The 25539-nt window shown below is 39.8% G+C and overlaps 1 protein-coding gene across 6 annotated transcripts in view; it reads left to right on the top strand.

The window, feature by feature from the left end:
* The window catches only part of FAM53A (family with sequence similarity 53 member A), a 104082-nt gene that overhangs the window by 63641 nt on the left and 14902 nt on the right, over positions 1–25539 (top strand). For 5 of the 6 annotated variants that reach the window (XM_030563758.1, XM_030563759.1, XM_030563755.1 and 2 more), the window contains one exon: positions 15846–15953. The exons of the other annotated variant lie outside the window; for it this stretch is intronic. In XM_030563758.1, the coding sequence (XP_030419618.1) occupies positions 15846–15953 (108 nt within the window). The remainder of the gene's footprint in view (positions 1–15845; positions 15954–25539) is intronic. 6 annotated transcript variants of the gene reach the window in all.

Here is a 25539-nt window from a genome sequence, read left to right as displayed (position 1 = left end):
TCCCCACCTCTCAAGAATCTCCTTGCTCTCACAGTGGCTGTAATTTAGCTGTGAATAACTTGAGGCTTTTCTGTTGGAACCATTCTGCACTTTAGAGGATATAAATTTATTCCTACTCATTTGAATGTATTAATATTCCCTAAGAGGTCTTTACTGTGTGCCTAACATCTGTCCACACATTTTCCTCTAACTTGTTTTTATTAAGCAGCCTGATACTATTTACCTACTTCATTGAAGACAGATGTATTGAGAACTAAGCATTTTGTCTGTCCTTCCTCTTTAAGGATCAAAACTTAGTTTTATGTGAGAATCATGCTAGACAACTGAAAATTCTTGGGCATTTTATACGTATAATGTAGTCTTGCTGTTTGTGTTGTCTGAAAATAGAGTAATTTATGGGTTACCATGCAAATTGACTTTAACTGAGAAAATGTCATTCTTTCCTCTCCCCCAGGCCTCTTCCACCCTTAAAGTGCATGTTCAAAGGGCCCTTATATTTTCAGTGTAGACACTTCAGACCTCATTGCTGGTCCAAGATCCTTAATTTATTATTTATGTACTGTCCAAAATGTGCTTGTTTTTACTCCCATAATTCAGAGTTAATATTTTAAATGTCAGAATATCATCTCAGCTCTTTCATGGTGTGTCATTTGTTTTGAAAGTGGTAATACCATTTCTGTATCAAGCCAGTTGGAGTTGCAAGAGAAACGTATGCTTTCTTCTGTCCCAGACTGTCTGTCTGTCTGTCCTCCATCATCCCAATGTTTTTTTTGTTTGCGGCTGCCTTCTGGCTCAGCCATGTACAACAGTGAATCATCTAGTCTACCTCAGTTTGTTCTTTTGAACCTAGTACTGAAAACATTAGACTTCGGAAAAGCATTGAGTGTTATGATTGGGGTAGTGGGGAGGGAACTGCTGATGCCTTTTTAAAAAAAAGTAAGAATATTTTGTCTTCTGTATCTCTTTCTGCAACCTAATATTCCATAAATTGGGGATAGATTAATATTTTTGGTGGTTTTGCACCCCTGAAAGTAAGGTTTTATAATGGAAAATAACAAATTCTCTAGATTGGCACAGCTCTAATGAAGACTAGCCGAAGAAAGAAAAATTCAGAACACAAACTCTGTACAAAGCAGGCATTACATTTTTGTAAACAAGATGTGTGACACTCCGGCAAGGTACAGACTGGACTATGGGACCGCTGTCTCCTTTAACTCTTGGAATCAGGGTATCTTTCACAATGCTGTACTAGAGACAAGCAGCCCCTTCAGGCTTCACTCTCGCACAGCCGCTAGCGTGTGAAGGCACACCCAAAGTTGCATGCAGGCTCTGTGTCTTTTGAACTATACACAAGGAGACACCTGCAAATCCCCCCAGCCTTGCAGCCCAGAAATCTACCGTCTTGCACTGCTCAAGATCCTCTCTTGCATAGTGCAAGCTCATTAGTTTGCCGCTTGATCAAAGGATAGTGGACATGCCATCAGCCTTTATAATCTGAGCAGATTCCCCAAACGCTTTTAGACAAACTCACCGGTAAAGATAAAACATTAAAATAAAATAGATTTTAAGTGATTTTTATGAGTGTTACGCATAGAGGTCAGAGTTTGGTTACATTAGAATTAAAGGGTAAAATCACAGTCCAAATCCTAAACTTTATCCAACTAAGCAAGCTTTGAATCAAGCAGTTTTTCTCATCCCACTAGATGTTATAAGCAGTTCACAGTTCTTAATACACAGGCTGAATTCCCTGCTCAGGCTGGGACCAATCTCCCAAGTTCCAAGTCTTTTCTTCCAAGCATTCTTGTTGCCTGTAGAGTGGTTGGGGATGGAGAGAGGTGGACTCATGATTCCACTGTCCTGTGTTTTATACTCTGTTCTAGTGCCTGGAAAAATACTGACTCAAACATGGAGTCAAGCATCAAATGTCCTGATATCTTGCTGAATCACGGAGTTAAGCAATCCCCATTGTGTAGGGCTTGAGGAACTCTTACTGAATTGCAAATCTCTTGTTTACAATTCCTCTGCTGGTCAATGGCTGGTGATCGTCGCTTAACACCTATCTGGGTGTGAGTCACCCCCTTTGTTGCTGATTTAGGGCTAGCTGTGGGCATCTCCCAGACTCTCAACATATTTCAGTAACAACCATATAGCAATCTCATTATTCCGTATACAATAATGATACACATTTTGACAAAACAATGAGTTTCAATAAATCATGACTTTCCATAGAATATCTTTCAAGGCATTCTTTGTACAAAATATCATAACCATATACACGTGGTGCGTGTGCGGGTTACAGGGTGCTATTTTCAGGTACAATATGTCACAGGATGAAATTCAGTAAAGTCAAATGCAGAGTACTCCACATAGGAAGGAACAATCAATTGAACACGTACAAAATAAGAAATGACTGCCTAAGAAGGAATACTATGGAAAGGCATCTTGAGGTCATAGTGGATCACAAGCTGAATATGACTCAACAGTGTAACACCGTGGCAAAAAAGCAAATATCATTCTGGGATGTATTAGCAGGCGTGTTGTGAACAAACGCGAGAGTAATTCTTCTGCTTTACTCTGCACTGATTAGGCCTCAGCTGGAGTATTGTGTTCAGTTCTGGGCGCCACATATCAAGAAGGATGTGGACAAGTTGAAAAAAGTCCAGAGGAGATCAAGAAAAATTATTAAAGATCTGGACAACATGACCTTTGAGGAAAGATTGAAAAACTTGGGTTTGTTTAGTCTGGAGAAGAGAGAACTGAGAGGGAATAAAATTTTTTCATTACTACTTTCACTACCCACTGAGCTTTATTAACTGCATGGTATAGTTTTTTCGGGCTGGTTTGGGAAAACTGTTAGATGAAATTATAAATAAGAATTAACTACATAAAGTCTAAAATGACACATTGTCCCGCTTTAAAGGCAATGTGAATTTCTTTCACAGGATATCCTGTTTTAGTCTCTCAATTCTTATTAATGTCATGTTGTCAGTCAGCAAGGATTCAAGATGAACTAATCTGCAGATCATCTGATATTTACCTCCTTTTGGGAGGCCAGTTATATATAGCGCACTAGCATACATATAGTGCGCTATAGCTGACTATTGTTGTAATGATGAGCCAGCGAATGTCACTTGAGATGTTAGGGTATGTGTCAGCCGAAGTAGAGTTGGGATCTCCATAGTCTTATTATGAATCTGCACTCCATTTAATTTAACTAGTCTGATTACTTGGATTTAATCATATTTTAAACCATTTTCAAAACTTTAGCAGTAATACTGGTGAGTTCAGCAAGTCTCGAAAATTCCTCCATACCAGCCACCAGAAGCTTAAGTCATCACAGAACCAGGGCCGGCTCCAGGCCCCAGTGCGCCAAGCGCGTGCTTGGGGCGGCATGCCGCTGGGGGCGCTCTGCCGGTTGCCGGGAGGGTGCCAGGCGGCTCCGATGGACCTCCCTCAGGCGTCCCTGCGGAGGGTCTACTGGTCCCGCGGCTCCGGTAGAGCATCCACAGGCACACCTGTGGGAGGTCCACCGGGGCCGCGGGACCAGTAGACCTTCCGCAGGAACGCCTGCGAGAGGTCCACCGGAGCCGCGGGACCAGCAAGCGGCAGAGTGTCCCCCACGGTGTGCCGCCGTGCTTGGGGCAGTGAAATGGCTAGAGCCGGCCCTGCACAGAACTTACTTTTTCATGTAGGAGAAGAGAGCTTCAGCCCCATACTTGGTTTACATTCAGCACAATCACTAAATGCTATCTTCCTGAGTCCGTACACAGTTTCAGTATCTCTGCTGCTCATACAATGGCTTTGCCAAGCAGAAATAATATAAAACTGATAAGACTTTAGTCCATTTCACTGTTACTGCTGAAAACTACCAGTGTGGCTGATGGCAACTTGTCATGTTAGGGAGTTGACCCTCAACTACAGTGTTGCGCTTGTCAGTAAACATTTCACACCCTGATTTATTGAAAGTTTGTCAATTTATTCCCATTTGTCAGGGTTTTCTAAAATTATTGTGCCATGAGGTCAAACAAAATCCAATTTGGAAGAGCCACATAATTTTAGTATATTTAAATTCTGTGTAGATTCACTGCTGGAGTTTTATTACTTCTTCCAGCAGCTCCACCTCCCCAGGCTCAAGGACAGAGAGAGGAAAAAAAAAAAACCTAAATGGTGGGATTAGCTCATAGGATGTTCCCCTCTTCCTCCCCCCCCCCAAAAAAAATCATGGTCTTTCCCCAAGTCCCACTGAGTTAAAATCTGTGGTGCTCTGGAGCTTGGGTATGCTGAGTCTTCTGTGTAGAATACATAGTTTCTTCCTTCTCCCTCAAAAGGCTGCTCTCCATAGTCATAGCTTTCATGGTACTGATGTAGAAGTGAATTATATTCTGTATTCAGTTTAGTAGTGTAATAGTCCTTGTGAAGGTTGATACAGATGTTCATCCCTCTGTAATCCTGCTGAATTTTATACCTTACTGGTCTTGCTCTCAATGTGTTTCAATATGAAATATGTAATTTAGTATTGGTCAGACTTAAACACTGGTATAACTACATAGCTCAGGGATGTGGAAAATGCACACTCTGAGCAACCAATTATAGTGACCTAACATCCGGTGTAGACAGCGCTACAGTGCAGTACCTTTGCTAACAGGAGAAACTCTGTATGTGTAGACAAGCCCTTACAGTTGCATTCCGTAGCCTACTCGATTGAGCAGATCAAAGTTAGCTATAAAGAGGCCTGGTGGTCTGTAACCAAGTTATTTTCAAAAGACAGATTTTTTTTTTTACCTTTTTGTACATACATCATGTTGCCTGGGAGCTAGTTTGATGGTATGCATAGAGAGCATTTGGAGAGTTTTGTGCCTTCACGTTCATGGCTGAATTTGGACCGACTTTTTTTCCTGTCCTAACTCTGTTAAGTGAAAAGCACTGGAAGACTTCTTTAAAAGAAGAATTGGGCTCTTGAATGTTCAAAATTCATTAATGTAGTAAGTTTTTTTTTTTTTTGACCAAAGAATCCCAAAGAATGTAGTCGCTTCACTTCTTTTCTAGTGTTAGTCTCAAATAGTTGAAATATTTAAACTGAGAGGTAGACTACCTCCTGTAAATCAACACATTTGTGTAATGTTGACTGTTGGACTTAGCTAAGTAGTACACGAGTTTCTGCCAGTCTAAGAATGTATTGTGCTCCTTAAAAAGTGATAAACTAACCTGTGCAGAAATGCATGTGTTGTTAAATCAATACGTTTATTCTAAAAATAGTTATTCAATTCCTTTTTCCTTCCAGTCATTCTTTAATTCCACACCATGTGTACACGTGTGCAAAATGCCAGTACAAAAAATTATGCATGTGCATTTACTGCTGAAAGTTTCCCTACTCAGAGGAAGAGAATGGATCTGGATTTAAAACATAAAGTAATGCCCACTCAATGGTTGTATCGTCAACTGAGATTAGAGTGGTTGTTGCATTAAATCATTTAAAATTACATGCCTCTCCCTCTTCCATTAGAAGTTCTGCTTCTTAGATGGTAATGCTCTGAATCTTATTTTTTCTGTTTTTATTTTTATTTTTAAATATACGTTGATCCTTGCTGCATTGCATTGTCTTGAAGACATTTGTTTGACTGCAGTGAAAGTTTGAGGACTCATTTCTGTGTAGTGTCCAAGTTACACTTAAAGAAGCTGGGGAGTGATGGTGCAGCCCAGTTGTTCGTAGATCCCTGGTACTGAGCTCATTAGCACCGTTGGAAGTTATACTTACACCAGTGCAGGATCAGGCAGAGCAGAGTTGTGTGCTACCTTGGTCCCTTCTTGCCCAGAACTGGCCCTATGTTGTGGTGTTTGGGAGGGGACTGCTGTTTCAGGAGCTTGCTCTGCTAGCTTTGCTTTACAGGAGAAGTTCCCTTATACAATACACAGGGAATCTTCCACTGGCCAATTCAGGCCAGATTCCAGCCACTTTGACACAAGAGTGTTGTAAAATGGTTTTAGCATAAGTGAGACTTCTAAGCATATTACTCACTTTTGGTTTTCTTTGCATTTTTTTTGGAGTGGCTTTAAATCTTGCATTCTTCGCTCCACTGTGACAGGGAGAACTTTCTTCATTAATTAGTACCAGTATGGTGGATTCAATTTAAATTGTCCAAAGTGCTGGTTGTGGATTATGCCTGTAATCTCTTCCAGTGTGCAAATGGTTTCCAGGAAGATTAGGGTCACCTCTCTCCTTATTACAGGTTCCGTAGAATTTTTTAATCAAATTGAGATACACTTTAGTCAGGGCTTGCAAAATATATCCATCACCTGGAGGAGATATGTTTGCTAGTCTAAGTACAGCTCTACCCCGACAGAACACTGTCCTCGGGAGCCAAAAAATCTTACCGCATTATAGGTGAAACCACTTTATGTTGAATTTGCTTTGATCCACCAGAGCACGCAGCGCTCCCCACCCCCCGGAGTGCTGCTTTACCACATTATATCCAAATTTGTGTTATATCGGGTCATGTTACATCAGAGTAGAGGTGTAATATGAAAGACCCAATGGAAGAGGAATCCAGCAAGGTTTGGAGACTCATTGATGGGTAGCAAGAGGGTACAGAGGCTGAGGGGCCGGGGCGGAAGGAAGCGGGGAAGGAGGGCTGACTCCATTTTTCTTACCGGCCTCTTAGTAGTAGTTCCCTGCCAGACTGGAAGCTCCACCACTTTCAAGCAGCTAGAAGGGAAACAGGAGTACTGTGTCCCTTCTACACCATCTGGCGACTGCTAGCTGGTGCATGGAAGGTTGAAGATTGGGGAATGGAGAAGTCTCTATTTTGCCCTCCCCATTCTTTTGTCTTAAATTGTTTTGTGGTCCTCTCGTGAATAACTCCAGTGCCTGCCTTTGCTTCTGTTCATAATTTCTCCAAGCAACAGTAGTGTGAAACTGACATGATTAAGACATCTCTGGGTTTTAAATGTCTTCCATTTACAGCATAATCATTTATTTAACTGCAGTCTCATGACCTTTCTTGTTATCCTGAATCTTATTCTTCTACAATGGTAGGGCGAGGAGTATGGGAGTTAATTACAGATCCATGAAATAGCACCAGCCACTTTAGGTTTTGTTAAAGGTCCTTGGTAGTAATGAAAGCAGCTGTCAGGTTACTAAATTCTGCTTTCTTGTTTGATTGATGTATCTGTACTCCAACTAGACTAATGGTGAATGAAAAGTTCCCCTTTTCCTGTAATGATGGAACATCACAGTAATTTGGTTGAGAGCAGAAGAAAATGTGTCCTAATCAGGAAAAAAGCTTCAAACTTGTATTCTGTCTGTCAAGCAAACGGAGTGACCAATTTGGGGTGCTTTGAATTTGGACCGTGTTTATTATCATGAAAGTCCTTTTTCACTTTGGTCTATTTTACAGAAAATATTGTCTTAATGTTCCTGAACATGGACTCTTTTTGATTTCAGCTACTACCCTACACAATGGGGTAGATACATTGCAGAAGGATTTGAGTATTTTGTAATGCGGGAAGATTATGCATCCCACTGAGATTCTCTATTCTTTCAAATTTCATTGTACAACTGTATTCAGAACTGCGTTTAAATCCAATTTTGAAACGATCTGCAGTATGTAAATAGCAGTATTACCCATAAATAACAGCAGAAATAAGTTTATCCTCTAAATCCACATTTAAAACTTGTAAGGCAAACTGGGAGAGGCTCCAAACTCTACGTAACCAAGGGCCATGTTGGTAACTTACCAGGAACTTGAGAGATGCACCTAAATGGAGCAGTTTGCTGTAGCTGCCCTAATCTTAAATTTGGAGAAATGTGAACCATGAATGCTACAGATCCTAATGGTCTCAGTCATTCTGTATTAAAGGTGAAGGTAGCTGTGGATTACAGTATATAACTGTGTCTCATTAGGCCACCCATTCCCTAATGCAGTGGCTCTTTGGATGTACTACTTAAGACGGAAATACTAAATGGTTGATGGAGGAACTCCAATCCCAGTCCAAGAGTTTCAATATAAATGGACTATAATGAGTTTGATTAATTCTTGCAAATGCCAATTTGCTGGCTCCCCCAGCAGCAGTCTGTTTCCCCACTACAGCATATTCCTCAGCTGTAGGAGAAGCACTGAACTTCCCTGCCAAGCCACATGGAGGATTGGGGAGAAATCTATTGCATCTTCTTTTGGTAGAGGAAGGAGGTAGTAAGTTAAGAGCCATTCAGAGGAATGTGCCTTCCCCGTTCCAAAAATACAGTACCACTTGGAGCACCGATATCTCTTCTCTTCCCCCACCAACTTTGTAACCTTGGGGGGAAGGAGTCATTGTCCAACCATCCCATCCCTTTGGTCTCTCTCAAGCTGGCTTGTTAAGAAGTGAGAGAAAGGATGACCCTTATTTCCCTAGAGAGTCTAGAACTAGCTGCTGAGACTAGGTGCCTGACTGCTTTTGTTCAGTCCCTGCAGCCCACTCCCCAGGCCTGGCAGCTTTGAACCTGCTCTTAATTCCCACAGCTCCATAAGAGGGGAGATGTTACCCTTTTGTACAGACATTCCCAAGATGATATTCCCCAGTATTGGTTTGAGAACTTCTGCTATAAATGTTGTTGTTTGTGCGCTGTCCTGGAACCAAGAAGCGAGAGTGGGGCTGTCTAAATGTGGGGCTAAATTGTTTAATACTGTCCCCGTTATTTTTATTTGCAAGATTCAATTTTTCCCAGCTCGAAGGAAGGGAAGAAAGCTTCAAGCTATCAAAACAGTTCTTCTCGTGCTTGCCTTTTACAGGTTGAGATGGTGTCCCATTAAGATTGATGTACCAGTCAATTGTTTCTGTTTGGGGAGGGACCATTCATATTTTACAAAAATATATGAATCCCATTTTCAGTAACTTGTTGGGCATGCATCTGGTTTTCTTGAAGCCATTTTTAAACATTGTGTGTGCTGAATGTTTCTCTGGGCAGATGTCTTTCTACGTGTTTTTGTGCAGAGCCTAGTACAGTTGGGCTCCAATCCTAACTGGGACTTCTGTACCATCACCATATTATGATTGATACAAATTATCTACGTTCTGGGATTGAGGCTATATATGACAGCAAAAGTGGTGAAAGGGGAGCTGAAGTGAGTTCTTGAGAGAACTAAAGAAAGAACAAGGTAGCTTGGAGGAGGAAAGCTGTCTTTTTTCAGGTCACTCACATTGCCCCATTCTATTACAGACATAGGAGTGGTAAAGCAAGAGGGGGAACTATAGTAGCTGTAGAGTTATTTATTCATGCTGCTAATTGTATATCTCAAGATTTTAAAAAAAATACTACATGGACTTTGTGGCTTTATTCTAGAACTTGGAATAATGAGAGATTCTGTAGTTCAAAGATTGCTTTATTTCTTGACGTTTGATCCTAGTTTAAACTTCGTTAATATTTCTATCTTTCTGGATGGCTCCACCAATGAGCTTTTTCGTAAGGCCCAATTATATTTTATAAGCAAGAGTGTCTAGAGTGCATACCAAGTGTGAATTTTTTTAAATAAAATGTCAACATACAAAATATAATGCTGCTGATCTGGCAATCCTTAACTTCAGAGGTAAGGTAGAATTTTCAGTGTTGCGTACTGCAGCTGTCATGAGTGTACTGTTCTCCTTTGCAGACTGTTGCAACAGTGTTACACTGACTCATTTAGCTTGTGATCCACTATGTCTCCCATATCCCTTTCTGCAGTACTCCGCAGCCATTTCCCATTTTGTATGTGTACAACTGATTGTTCTTTCCTAAGTGGAGTACTTTGCATTTGTCCGTATTGAATTTCATCTTGTTTACTTCAGACCATTTTTCCAGTTGTCCAGATAATTTTGAATTTTAATGCTATCCTCCAAGCACTTGCAGCTCCTCCCAACTTGGTATCATCTGCAGACTTCATAAGGGTGCTCTCTATGCTATTATCTAAGTCATTGATGAACATATTGAACAGAAGTGGACTCGGAACTGATCCCTGTGGCACCCCACTCGCTATGCCCTTCCAGCTTGAATATGAACCACTGATAACTGCTCTCTGGGAACGGTTTTGCAAGCAGTTATGCACCCACCTTATAGTAGCTCCATCTAGATCAGTCGTTCCAAAACTGGGGTTCACAAAATGTTACAGGGGGTGCTCAGGGAAAAAATTCCCTAATGGTGGACAGAGCTGTCCCTAGGGATCCCGGGCAGCACAGGGCCAGCAGCCCAGAGTCCCTGTACTTCCAAGAGCTAAGCAGATGAAAGCAAGCATTTCTATCACACTGAGGAGATTTAAACTTCGACTCCTTATAAGAAATGGAAAAGGAGGTGGATATTGCTGTTTTTTAAATTAAATAGGCAGCTTGTACTGGTTTTTAAAATTATGAAGAACAGTTTAAGCTTTATTGTAACATGCGTTGTTTGCCTGCACTGCTCAAGATCTGAATGCTGTGTAGGAGGAGCTCTGAGTTGGCTTCTTAAATACCTTCATGCTGTTTCACATCTCATACTCCTTGGTGAAACATAGCTTTTGTCTTATACAGGCTTATTCAAAGTGATACAAGCTACGGAAGTGAGATCTTGGAAGAGTGTTGCTGTTTTCAGAATGTAATAAAAATACTGTAATGATACATAATTTAATAGTGTATAATAAGCATGTCATGAAAACAAATCTTACATTTCCAAGATCACTGCTTTTATAATTTATACTTAGGTAAAGGAGAAAATCCCTGGAAATATTCATTTTTAAGAGGGGGTTCGCGAGACTTGACATTTTTAGTGAATGGTGTTGGCAGGTTGTTAAAGTTTGGGAACCACTGATCTAGATTGTATTTCTCTAGTTTGTTTGAGAAGGTCATGCGAGACATTAAGCTTTACTAATGCCAAGATATACCACATCTACCACTTCCTCCTATCCGCAAGGCTTTTTACCCTGTCAAAGAAAGCTAAGAAGTTGTTCTGACATAATTTGTTCTTGACAAATCCATGCTGACTGTTACTTATCACTTTATCTTCCAGATGTTCTCTAATTTGAGTCATTATTTGCATCATTATCTTTCAGGATACTGAAGTTAAACTGACTGGTCTGTAATTCCCTGGGTTGTCCTTATTTCCCTTTTTATAGATTGGCATTATGTTTACCATTTTCCAGTCCTCTGGAATCTCTCTTGTCTTCCATGACTTTTCAAAGATATAGCTAATGGCTCGTCTCCTCAGTCAGCTCCTTGAGTTATTCTAGGATGTAGTTTATCAGGCCACGCTGACTTGAAGACCTCTAACTTGTCTAAGTAATTCTTAACTTGTTTCTGTATTTTAGCCTCTGATCCTACCTAATTTCACTGGCATTCACTATTAGACGTCCAGTTGCTACTAATCTTTTTGGTGAAAACTGAAACAAAAATGTCATTTAGCACTCCTGCCATTTCCACTCTTTCAGTCTCCCCCCGCCACACACACACCCATTGATTGGGCTTATGCTGTCCTTGGTCTTCCTGTCTTTCCTACACGGTGAGAGAGTTTGCTCTTATGCCCTTAATATTGTCTCTTTGAAAAACTGCCAACTTTCTTGAACTATTTTTCACCTTACACTTGGTTCCCACGGGATCTTTCCTACCAACTCCCTAAGCTAAAGTCTGCCTTCTTGAAAGCCATTGTTTGTTGTGCTCTTTCCCCTCCTACCATTCCGTAGAATCATGAACTCTACCATTTCATGGTCATTTTCACCTAAGTAGTCTTCCACTTGCAATTCTCAACCAGTTTCTCCCTATTTCTCAAAATCAAATCTAGAAGGGTCTCTCCCCTAATAGCTTTCTCCACCTTCTGAAATAAAAAATTGTCTCCAATACATTCCTGGAATAATTTGGGTAATCTATGCCTTGTCATATTATTTCCCAACAGATGTCTGGGTAGTTGAAGTCCCCCATCACCACTTTGCTTTGGATGATTTTGTTATTTAAAAAATGCTCATCTACCTCCTCTTCCTGGTTAGGTGGTCTGTAATAGACCCTGCCATGACATCACCCTTGTTTTTTATCCCTTTTTATCCTTACCCAGAGACTTTCAACATGTCTGTCTCGTATTTCCATCTCAACCTCGATCCAAGTGGTACATTATTAATACTAAGGCAACACCTCTTCCCTCTTTCTCTGCCTGTCCTTCCTGAGCAAGCTGTACCCTTCTATACCAATATTCCAGTCATGCATATTATCCTAATTGTGACGCCAACTATGTCATTGTTGTGTTTATTAACTAGCATTTCAAATTCTTCCTGCTTATTCCCCGTACTTCTCAGATTAGTATACAGACATCTAAGATATTAATTTGTTTTCCCTCTGTGTTCTCTTCTCTCCCTTATCCCTGCTGTAATGGCCCATGTTCGCCCATGATCCACACATAACTATTTCAACTACAGCGATTATTGTGTCAGAGCTGAATTTGTCTCTTGAGCTGCTATATTTTTTGTTTTGTATTTAGTTTAATCATTGCATAGAAATTAAATTAGTTTTGTATTTAATCAGTAACTTAGTAACTTTAGATAATTACTTGGTTGTTCCTTTATCCCCATTTTATTACATTACTTATTCTCAAGTCTGACTCTACACAAGTTTACTTTGCAGGAGGTTCGTTGGGTGGAGAAGGTAGGGAAGCCCTAATGGTCCTAGGTGTTACATCTCAGTTGGGAGCAAAATAAATCAGTATCTTTTGATGGTGGTGGTGACTTGACCTCTGAATCTGTCTGTCCTCTACAGTGTCACAACTTGTGAATTAAACTGGGCTTCCCTTAAAATTTGGTAGAAAAATTCTATATTAGCTCCACACGTAATGTACCAAGCTTGGATGAATTTACTTTTCTATGGCTTGGATTTCTTTAGAGTGACACACATCAGGCTTATAATGGAAACTTAGTTGCACCCTTAACTATATGAAATGATATCTCTTCTCTCTCCCCTTCCCCCACAGCTTTCTTCCATAATGTTCAAACCGGGGTAAAAATCTTTCTAGTTAATCTTCTGGCCTTCCTTGTCCATCTGTCTTTGATCTTTGTCTCTTTTGATTTGCAAAGTACATCAGAGCATTGGGCAGGGTGTGGGTGTTAACAGCACTGAGCACAAAGTTGGTGCTTAACCAATTCGTCATTATTCTCATTTTATTATTTGTTTGTTTTGTTTATTAAATTATTCTGGAAGCATGGCTTCTTTTCATTAACCAAGCAAATGAGTCAAATGAACAGGGTTCTTATAAGATCTTTTCTTCAGATAATACCTGGACAAAATGCTAGGCTTACAGGGACAAGGTGGGTGAGGTAGTATCTTTTATTGGACCTATTTCTGTTGGGGAGAGAGACAAGCTTTTGAGCTTACACAGAGCTCTTCTTCAGATCTGAGTAAGCTCAAAAGCTAGTCTCTGTCACCAACAGAAGTTGGGTCCAATGAAGGATATTGCCTTTCCCAGCTTGTCTCTCTAAAATACTGGGACCAAGATAGCTTCAACAACATTGCATACAGCAGTGGACTTACAGGGAACTTTCTTCACAGCAGACATAAAGTACGTAAAAAGTCAAGAGGAGTAAATGAAATAAATTACAACATTTTAAATTGATACTTTGTTTTCTGTAGCTAGATGGTGGAGGTCGGTTGTCTTTGTGAAAGCAGGGACCCAAAGTTAGCCTGAAATACAGCTTTTCTTCAGGTTTTTGGGTCCTTGTCTTTCTCTGTTCTCTAGAACTTGTATTGTGTCTGAAACAGGATCTTTCAAGGTATGTGACACAGTCCGTAGAGATGAGACAGAAGCTAAAGCAGTATGAGGCCTTCAGCTAACTTCCTTATTGATCAGGGTTTAGATAATTTAAATTAAGAGAGTGGTTGTTAGTTTACAGGAAACATGCATTCTGTCATAGGAACAATTCTTTTGAGAGGTCAGTGAATCATGGAACATCAGGCAGAGGATTTCTAAAATAGGGCTATGAGGAATCTGCCCTACAGGTCAAGGACTGTCTGTTTGTACAGTGCCTAGCACACAGGGGCCGTGATCCTTGCCAGGGCCCATAGCCATCACTGTAATACAGTTAATTAAAACAATATGACCCAGATGTCTGTCTAAATATTGCTTTTAGGATAATGGATTAGGGAGTCAAAAAACTTGAGTTTTCTTTCCAGCTCAACTAATTTGCTCAAGGTCAATGGCTAACTTCTCTGCCTGGTTTCCCCTTATCCTTTGTCCATCTTGCTGCTGCTTTGCAGTGTTTCAAGTGTTGGAGACTATACCATTAAGTTTTTAGGGTTGCTGTGCCATACAAATAGCTGTTATGTAGTTTACCTAACTTTCAGGAAGAAGTCTGAACACTGAGGCTGGTAGGCTTCACCTGTCTATCTTTAAGGTATCAAAACAAAATAGCTCTAGTAAATATTTACATTAGCCAACACAGGTGAAACAAGATGTCTGTTACTATAATCAGACACCAGGGACCTTGAACATTAAGTCTGTAACCATAACAGTGTAGTCGAAACCAAAACACAGCTCCTGAATGGCACAACTCTTAACTCTCTGTAGTGTGATACATGGCAGTCTGAGCTGAAATTTAATTTATAGATATTTAAACTGAACAGATGATTTTACATACAAAGTATATTATTCAGTTTCATTGCTATGTGTCAGTTGTCTTGGTTTGTTTGGAAGTGTACTTGTGTTTGCATCCTGATCTTTCTGACTGAACTGGCATTTGCTTTTTAATTGTAAAAGTGAACGATGCAGAAGACAGCTTTTTTATTCACAGCTAAGATTTTGACACTGCCTCAAACATATGGTTTTATAATCTCAGTTGCTATTACAGTTAAGTTGGACTTTCCACTGTAAACTCCCATTAAACGTTTTTTAAAAGTTGCTATACTAATATTCCGATACTTACAAAAAGGTTTTGTTAGAGTGGACCAAGAATTTGGAACTTGTTACTAGAAGGAAAAAGCATGGCCACTAAACTTGCCACATTCAGAGCGAAATGGAAAACTTGCCTCTTTGTCTAAGCTTCCCCTCAATAGTACCTTGAATCTCAGATTCCTTAAAAGGGGTTTAAGTCTCCTTTTTTGGCATCGAAAAGATAGAGCACAGATTTTTTTAAGCTTGTAGGAGATGGAACTGGATTCCTACCTGCTGCAATTCAGCTATATTAAAAAAAAAAAAAAAAAGACTGAGTCCTTCATTTTTATTATTCTTTGCTGACAACAATTTTGCAGAAGTTAAATAAGATACCCTACTAGTAATGACACTGAAATCAGGCAGTTGAACTGAATTATAGCCTGTTTTTAGTTTTAATTTAGTTCAATTTAAATTTTAATCTACATTTCAGTACTACAAATTTTCGTTAGGTTGAGGTTTTGCAAAACTACTGGTAATTCAAATTCCAGATGGAAATTGCCTTGACTTAAATTGCTGTTGTATCCCTTTGTCAGTGCACATGAATTTTGTTCTAGAAACCTAAATATACCAGCCCATTCCTTTTTGTAAATAAACTTATCAAACCAATACTAGTTCTTACCCTAGAGAAGCAAAAGCAACTCAGTTGCTCTTTGGCAATCTTGTGTCTCTATCTCCCTCTCTTTCTTGGACTTGAAGCATCCTTGATTCTACCTGGGGGATGCTGTTGAGCTCCTCTGAACCAGACTTACATTAATTAAGCAGAATCTAATTAAATGCAAGGTACATAGAGCAAACCAACAAAAGGTCTCTTCAGACCTGCCAAGCCTCTCACTCAAAGGGAAACTCCCTCAGTTGTGATTGTTAGAATGCTAATGCTGTTTTTTTCTCATGGAAGATTTTGCAATATGGTTAAATAAAACTTAAAACCTCTTTTTTTTTCATTTCCCTTATTCACATTCAGACTTTGACAACCTCCTGTTTTAAGCAGACAAGTCTTAACAGGGCACCACATATAATTTGGAAGAATGAGTTAGAACTTGTCTACATGGAGAAGTTTTTCCATAAAAAGGTAGGGTGTGAATTTAAAGTACGGTAGCTATTCTGGACCAGTTCCCAGTGTGGACTTTCTTACTCTGGAATAAGAGCCTCTACCTGGGGGGTCTATTCTGGAATAACTGTTTGGATCAGCTTGACCACATAAACAAACTTAGTTATCTCTGTTCTCCCTCATAGAAGAAAAACGGTAGGTAAAGAGGAAGCTTCCCTCCTAAGGGCTCGTGCAGAACTTGTTACTTTGGACCACTTTGATTAAAATCCTACAAATTAAGGAGGAAGTGTCATTGGCTAGAAGGATTGATCTGTTCTAGTAGATGTGGAGAGGGATAGGAAGTGGAATGAGAGACTAGAAATGTCAAACCCTCCTTTCTCTGGTCTCCAGTATCCAAGAATCTGACCGAAAATCATGCAAGCGCATAAATTCAGTTAAGGCTTTTCCAGTACTTGGGTATACGGAGTGCTCGTAGTGTTTCCTTTTATTGCCAATTGTGTTCAGGTGTTGAAATCTTGATCCCTTATGAATGTTAATGTTGTGTAGGAAAGAGTCACACGTACTAATATTGGAGTGTGCAAGAGACTCTGGAAAGCACTTAATCAAACATTCATTCCACCTGTACAGTATCAGCATAGCTGAATAACTCTCATAATTTTGGAATACAAGAAGTGGAAGAGCATTTCAAGAGCTTTGGAATTAGTTTCCAAAACTCATTAATATCTGCAAGCTTTGATAATGACAAATGGTGATTATGATGCTGATCCAGTGGAAACAGTAATCAGAAATGTATATTTCTTGAATTGCAAGCACAGTTGAATGTGTTCTCTGAGATTCTGGAAGGGTTTCAAACCCTTAATTTTTTCCACTGTTGTAGATTTGCTTTGCTTCCAGTATCCAAATGACTGTGTTCCTGTTTGGCATTATATGTAAATTGTAATGCTTTAAGAAATAAAACCCTCTTGGTCTGTTTAAGATATACAAGTAGTATACTGTTTTTAAGTATTTGTACAGCATTGGAATACTGTCTTCCATCTGTGCTAAATGTTTATTTTGTAGAATTCAGATCATCTTTCTTGTTGACTTAGTGCAGCTGTAAAAATTGACCTAATTCCTTTTTTCTCTCTCACGTGAATTTTCTTTCCTAAAAGAATTAAGTGTTAAGATCTGTAGGCTAAAGAAATTCAGAGGTGATTATGCTGTGGGACCTGATTATGCTGCCCTTACTTAGACAGAATTTAATGAAGTTGAGAATTGTCTATAACTTGTTCATTCTCTTTCCTCTAAAGAAGACGTAGGCTGGGTTTACACTGAAAAGTTATATCAGCATAGCTGTGTCGGTCAAGCTGTGTGTGGGAGGTAGGGGTGGAGGGTGTTGGGGGGCAGGATTGAAAAACATACCCAGGACTGACACAGCTGTGCTGACACAACCTCCAGTGTAGATGCCACTATCAATGGACGCAAACTTCTGTTGCCATAGCTGACTTCATTCAGGGAGATGGTGTAGGCTGCAGCTATATTACTGGGCTAAACTGGATTGCTAAACCAGTATAGTCTCTGTAGTTTAGCCACGTTTTGGGAAAGCGTTTAGAGCCAGTTACTTTATATTCTAGATCATTGATCTAGTACATGGCTTTATTTTTCCTTAACTATTTCTCATTGAACTAGTATCAAAGTTAATTTCTTGTTTACATTGATCTCTATGCATCCTGCCCACCCTTCTTTGACACCTATTGACGGTAAAGGTGGAAGATCTTTGCAGTAAGAGGGCAAGAGATCTATGGCATGAAATACTGATAAATACTTTTATGTAACTTATTGTCTAATAGTATTTGTGATTTAACTGTTCTTTTCATGAAAAACATAGATTTTAACCTTTTAAAAACATCATTTTTCGTTAATGCCAATTGCATTATAAAAGATTAGAAGCCATTAAAGACTTTTTTTTTTAGATTAGGTGAGGTTGGGGTAGAGGTAGAAAGTAAATTTTTTTTATTCTAAAAAACTGTAGCATAATCTGAAAATTGGGGTCTCCGGTACATATTTGGAAAGTATCACAATATTGGTGTCGCAGGTGTCTTGTGGCTTAACTGCCTTGTGCTACTTCAGACTTTCAGAGTTATTCTCTCGTGTTTTATATGTCTACGTGCAAACTAGTTTCCCTGTTCCTTTTTGAAATCAGAATGTGCTTGTTGGTGTTGATCCAACTGTACAGCATGTCTAAATAGAAATTAAAAATTCTTATTTATCATACAAACGTAAGATTTCACAAGTGGCTGATATTCTATTTTAAATGTTAGTGTGTCAAGGTTATAATTTAAAAAGAGAACTCCAACCCTAAACATCAAGAATTATGGAAATAATTAGCCAAGGTAGCTTTTATGTATAAAAAGCTGTATTCCATTATCTTTGCAATTAGCATTGTCAAAATTCCCCCCTACTCATTATTAAACAAACACCCCAAAGTCTGAACCAGAACACCAGTTAAAAATTTTTATATAGCTCATGGTTGAAAACTCACCTTCCAAATTTTTTAAAGCTTAGGTTTAACTGTAATGTTACATTCATGATTGGAGCTGACCTGACAGAGCTGCAGTGGGAATTTCCTGTGTGCACGCACGTCTCCTAAAACTAGAACCCGACACCTGATGCACTGGGTGCATCAACTTTGTTGTACATGCTAAGTTTATAATAGTTTGTGCATGAAACTGTGCACCTGACAACTTTGTGTGGTGCCAGACTCTTGAGTCAAAGGGTGAGAGAAGTCTGGAGTTGGACTGATGGAATGTACTACATATGGACATGGTTTGGAGAGTTTGTGGTAGGCGGCGTGGGATTTAACAAATCTATAATGAGCACAAGATACTTGAGCTCTGTTAGAGTGTGGAATTTTTTATTTTTAAATCCTTGAATCTCCCGAACCACTCAAAGTGCCTTGATGTGTTAAAGCAGAATTGAAAGCCCTTTCCCCACATTCTCTTTGATAAACACCAGACATACCTCCTGTACAGCTGGGAAGCTCCATAGAGAAGTAGCAGCATCTTCACTGTTTTTGTTGAACCCAAGTTGTCTTTTGTTACTTTTGAGCTATTTAAGATTTCCTGATTCTACAAGCAAACTGTCTTCTTGCTTAAGTGGCTTAACAAGAAACTGTAAGGAGCTCAATAGATTCCAGTTCTCTGAAGAGATACTAATCTCCCCAGTGTGCCTGGGCTACTACCAAGCTACCACCCTGTCCCTGCAAAATTCATTCTGCCTTGCAAGAGTTCCTAAATCTGTGGAGGCTGGAATCAAGAACTCTGCAGGGTAATGAGATCTCATGTAGGCTTAACCCGAACCCTTAAAACATTTTCATTTGATTCTCTGGTATAAAATAGTTTTTGGTAATACTAAGTTCAAATAAAATTAAGTTGTATTTGAGACTTGTGTAGATTTAGATCTAACTTATAGCTTTGTCACACTTGAAAACTTATGGGTAAGTAAAACCTTAAAAGTAAGCGGTATAACTGATGTGCACATCTAAGGGATTTTAACTGAAACTAAATGCAAATTTAACTATGAAGCTGCTAAAACCTCTCTAATGTAAGACATCAAGAACATGGCAGGTTTAAAATACAGTAACATTAAAGTGTAGAAGAGGCCTTAAGATCCCCACTTAACTGTGGGGCTGTTCATACATCATGACTATCAGTTTCCCAATGTCTAGTATCAGTTGCTGCTTTAATGAATGCTGACACACATCCAAATTAGAAGTTATTAAACACTGAACAAATCAAAATAGGTGACCTCACTTTAAACTCCAATTTGATGCAGGGGACTAAGTCTGGTTATGCTCAGTCTAACAATCCCATGAAACAGGATGGCACGAATGTGTTTTAAAAAATTAAATTACACACTTTTCTGACGCATGTCTGTTGTCTTTCTCCCCTCTTCTCCCGCCCCCCACCAGTAAAATAGTTTGTGCCAACAGCATATTGTTATAGTGTTTAGCAGGGGGGAAGTAGATTCACAGTGCATTAACAATTGTTCATGATAACGAGCATTATAAAACATCATCCTATTTTTAGCCTAAAGGATTTCTAAGGTAAATAGTTGTAATAGTTACAAAAGTGCATGTGATTTGGTCCTTCCTAGAATTTTTTTTAAAACCTAAAAAGCAAGCTGCAGTTTATAAATTTGGTAGGTTATTTATCCTGGTCAGGTAGCTAGTGAGAGTTATGGACTTCATAAGTGTCCTAGTAACTAGTCTATAATAACTTTTGTACCCCCCCCCACCGCACTCACCACTCATAGTTGCTTGTTACAAAAATTCACCTCCCAACAGGATGAACACTGGCAGAATAAGATTGAATTTCATGCACTCCCACTGAGTGGGTCTTTTGACCTTAGAGAGAACTTCTACCAGTTATGTGGACACTGACCTCATGTCTGTGTAAGGTTTGCCCCCTCCCTCTAATTCAGTGGTCCCCAAATTTTTCAGTGTTGCACCTTCCCTTACCTCCATCTGCACCCCCTCCCCCACCCCAGGGCTAGGATTGAGGCTAGGGTCGGGGCCAGGAGTGGGGCCAAGGCTGGAGGCCGGGCTGGGACTGGTGCAGAGCCGCGGTCAGGGGAAAGAGCCGGGATTGTGGCTGGGAGCAGGGCCAGAGCAGAGCTGGAAGCAAAGTGGGTCTGGGTGGCACTCCCTCTCCACCTTGCCATGGGGGCTGGCCCCAATCCTGCTGTGCCCCCTTGAACGTTCCTTTGCAACCCCCTACGGGTGCTGCACCTACACTCCACTGCAGGGAGGAAAGATAGATATATATGTATCTTTTGTGAAGCGCTTCCTTATCTTTTGGGATGAAAGGCAATGTGCAAGGTTGTGTAGTTGTAGCAGAAGTTGGGGGGTGTTTTGACTTAGTAGGTGTTACTGTTTCATGGGTATTGGCTGAAAATGGTTCACAGTGCTTGATGTGTAGATCAGTCATTTCCATAGAGTCCTGTCTGTTCTCCTCCACTCCCCTCCTTTTGCCCCCACAAAAAACCAAACCTGAGTGCTATTTGCACAGATTTCCTTGTCCAGCTTCCTGACTTTCTTTATACCAGGGTTCCCTCCTTACTAAAGTCTGGATGTAGGAGTCAGCCCTCAATCTCAGAAAGCCTTTCCTTCAGACAGGCTTGCCTTTCCACTGGCCATCTGTTCCTAACCAGGTATTTGAGCCCTGTAAAAGGGTCACCTAGCTCCTTTATTCAGCTTCGTTTGGGCTTTCTCGTGGTCTCCTTTTCCCAGTTGCTTTCTGGGAACCTGCGGTTCTTCTGTGTCCAGGTAGTCCTGTCTACTTCAAAACACTCTTGAGCTTTATGGCACCGGTACAGCAGAACCTCACTTATGAACACCAGAGTTACGAACTGACCAGTCAACCATACACTCACTGGGAACCGGAAGTATGCAGTCAAGCAGCAGTAGAGACATAAAAAGTGAATACAATACAGTACTGTGTTAAATGTAAACTACTTTAAAAAAATTTTAAAAAGAGTGACAAAATAAAGAACTGTTTCTCTGCTTGTTGCGTTTCAATTAAGATGATTAAAAGCATTTTTTCTTCTGCATAGTAAAGTTTCAAAGCTGTATTAAGTCAATATTCAGTTGTAAACATTTGAAAGAACAACCATAACGTTTTGTTCAGAGCTGTGAATATTTCAAAGTCACAAACAGCCTCCATTCCTGAGGTGTTTGTAACTCTGAGGTTCTGCTGTATTCGTTAGCTTGTTTCCTCCACCTTTCCCTGATGGGGCATGTTCCTGTAGTAGTCAGTGAGTGTCCTTAAACATCCATAAATAAGTGTGTGGTTACACCAGGTTACAGGGGTTAGGTGTGTTGGGCAGAAAGCTGAAGGTAAAGTTTCCTTAGCCACTTGAAGTTTGGAAACTATAGCAATTTGCTAATAAAACCAGTGAGTCTCAAACCCTCTGGTTGCAGGCAGGAACCTTCATCAGCCATCACATTCTTCAGTAATTCATTCTGTAAATGCATGTGCAAGTCGTGCAGCAGCCTTTGAGAGTTATAATTCATGTTGCCAATTACTGAGTTTTACTTTTTTTTAAAAAAAAAAGGGGGGGGGGTTACCAGGTATACCTTGAATTGACTATTGTGACATACAAAACTTATTCCTGTTGGAGTGTTTACCCCCGCCCCCCCAAGTTCAGTCAATGTATGCTAGTTGTGCTCTCTTCCAGAAAGTGACTAAAACCCAATTGTCAGGGCCAAGTGAATTTGATTTCCATAATGTGGATTGCTTGAAGAGTTGATTTGAAATCCTTAACATTTTATTTATAGGTCTAAAGTTTACTAAAGAGATCGTGTGTGCCTGAACATGTGCCTATACATGTGATTATATCATGTGTTCCAAGTATGTAAGTGGGTTAAATAATAGCAATCGTTTCTTTGCTTTTGCAGCATAACCCCTATTTTCTAGGAACATCACTCATAGCTATGCTGCAGGTTCAGTAAACCTGATAACCTTTAACACTGCTACCCCACACAAAGGGTAAGAAGAACATTTGTTCAATACTAACAACTTTTTTTCTCCTTTGCTTTAAGCACAATTTTTTAAATCTGACATAATTAAGAGCAAAGCCTTTTAGATATTTTTGCTGCTATTTTGGTTAGAAAGGAAACTTGGATGTGTCATATGCTCCTACTCAATGTGTTTCTGAGAACTTAATCAGTATGCAAGTATCCAAAGCATTACTTGAATCAGAATTTGAGAAATCAGCAACCCCTTCACTCTTATCCCTCTTGTCATGCTGAGGAGGCCACCAGTGTTGTGTCCCACGCTAAGAGCAGAATATAAATGTGAGTTTGAAGAGTTAATTTGGTGGGGGGGGGGGGGGGCTCTTGCCTGGGTGGCAGCTGCAGTTTGAACCATCTCGTCTCTGCTGGGGCAAGTTGCCTGAAGCAGCTGCTTCCACTTTCCATTTCCCTCTCTATAACGGTAGTGTGACCTGACAGAATGTACTTGTTACAAAATATCTATGGGTTTAATGAGGTTGAAACTTGGCAACTATCTCCCAGAAAAACACTGCCAGGAGTAAACATTTTTCAGATGGTTTAACACGGTTAATGAGCATTTATTACTTTCCAGATAGTAACATTCTTTGTATGAAATGTATTGCCCGTTGTTACTTACAAAATGGGCAGATTTTTTAAACTGAAGAGTCTGGTTTACACCAACTCAGAATTATCTTCAGTCTGCTTTCTTTTAAGTGGTATTTTTGAAAAGGTGATTGGGAAAGATTTGATTGCATCACATATTCTATGTATAGCTAACCTGCACCCTTGCTCTCAGTTCTGGTAACTGGAGCAATTTGAGAGGGTCAGTCATAAGGAGCCATATAAAAATAAATTCCACTAACTGGGGAACAAGCAACTAGAAAAACAGATGGCACCAAAAATAGTTTATTACCAAGCCCTAAACATGATTGTGTAATTTTTTCTTCAAAAATAATGCAGCTATAAATCCTGCTGAAAATCAGTAAGTACTGAATTAACTCCAAACTTCTGAGTGTTGTTAAAGCCTTTTGGCTGCTATCCAGGCTTGGTGTTGTCCTTCATTCACAGGATCAACATTTAATTTCTTAATGGGAAACCTGAAGAATTCATCCTTTTTGAATGGAAACATAGACACGGTGAGCTTGAATGAGTAGCTACAGGCTAAAGTGTTACTGGAATGGAATGGAATGGGAGCTGTGCTTGATGAGATCCTGCTAGGTTGCAGCCAGGATGAATCTCGGGTCTTTCTTTTCAGCAACGCATGAACAATCAAAGGCCCCCTTTTTATCTATTGTTATCAGGGAAGACATCCATTTAAAGTTCAAATTCCAGCAGGCTTGGGAAGAAGGAAAGGAGATAACAGTAGGCCAGGCTAGGAGATGATAATCAAGCATCAGAAGTGAGCTGAAGACAAGCCAGCACTTTGTCCTCTGACAGGAGAGACCAGGCTGGGGGTACTTAGTTTTGAATGGGGGCTTGAAGTTTTTTGCAATCATGAATGAAACACTACTGAGGTGGCAGGCACAGAGAGCATCTGGCGCTTTGCTTTCTTTGCATCAGCAGAGTGGATCACAATGTGAAATTAGGCCCAAAATGGCATTTAATGAAGTGAAGCCTCCGTGTTGCAGGCCTCCTTGTGCTCTGACTGCAAAGGACAGCTCAAGAGTGTGTGATCTGGGGACAGCAAGGAAAGGAAATCTCATTAAGGATACTGTTTTTCCTTTTACAAATGTCACTTGTATAACAAATGTCTTACAGATAGCTGGCTTTCTCGTAAGTGTTTAACACCATGTAGCCCTCTGCCAGCCCTGAAAAGCAGTACTTAAACTTACAGTACTTTGTTCTGGAAGTGTGCTCATAAGAGGATGAAGCTTAATATCCGATGCAGATTTACTGTTCCTCTTTGGCAAGTTGCTGTAAGTACAAGTAAGAATTCATTGTTGAAATAGCTAATGAGTACCAGACCAGCTGCATCTGACCTTATGTGAAAAGGGGCTATCCATAAACTCCCATGTAAGCTTGCAGGCAGCTGTGGGCTTTTTAAATTAGTCAATGATAAACAAGTTCATGCCAAACCTGTTGTTGATTCTTGAAACTCAATAGTTACACTATTACATTAAGTTAAGAATCATGGTACAATATGCTAGCTATGAGGTATTGTCAGTTGATGTTTCCAAGCTTGTACCCAAAGAGCTGTGATGATCCTGGTTCAGTCCATCTAGGGCTAAGGAGGTGACAGAGAGAATTACTGATTTCTTCCCCCCCCACCCCCGAATCAGGGATGTAAAGAAGTTATTCAGCAAGTTTCCATCATTAATATGGAAACCCACTTTCTGATTTCTAAAAGTAATTCTGCCAGAATGAAAGTCATTATTAAGATCCTTAGAAACCCAAGAGAAATGAGTTAATTTTACCACTTATTCAGTTAATAATTCAGTGGAATTCTTCAAATGATTCTGCATTTTATGAATGAAGTACTGGATGTGGTGTGGTATTGCAGTTATTTAGTTCCAAAATAAGAGCTTTTTTCATTTTTGAAACAAGGTCATCTTTTTTTATACATTAGAAGATATTCAGTGTAAAACTGTACTGTAGGAGGTGTACTTTACTTGTTTTTGACTGAAGTCACTGTCTGAGCCATTTCTTTGGAAAGTGCAAAAAACCAAAACACAAGCTTTGCACAGCCTGGAGCAATTATAAAAATACATCCTGTAGGGAAATACCTCAGCTGAATCAGTTTAACTGTCACTTTGTCTTTCTCCTAGACTTGCATTGCACAAATCATTTTCTGTTGTACACAGATACTGGCACATAGGTAAACGAATGTCTCAAATGTATTGGAAGATGGGCTAAATTAAACTGAGTATGCCAGCTGCCTTTATTACTTTGATTTCATCCACTGGATTTTTAGAATGAGAAATACTAGTTTATTCATGATTATACATTCCTTTTCTTCAAAATGTGCAAACCTGAAAGACACTTTCTTACACTAATAAAAGCTAATCCTTCTAAATAAATGTAACCCATTGACATAGGTGGATTTTACTATTTGAAAATAACCTAGCTATTTCAAAA

The sequence above is a fragment of the Gopherus evgoodei genome, chromosome 5 (assembly GCF_007399415.2).
Source record: "Gopherus evgoodei ecotype Sinaloan lineage chromosome 5, rGopEvg1_v1.p, whole genome shotgun sequence".
NCBI classification, from domain to species: Eukaryota; Metazoa; Chordata; order Testudines; family Testudinidae; genus Gopherus; species Gopherus evgoodei.
The sequence above is the reverse complement of the archived record's forward strand: the minus strand, read 5'-3'. Positions and strand labels throughout refer to the sequence as shown.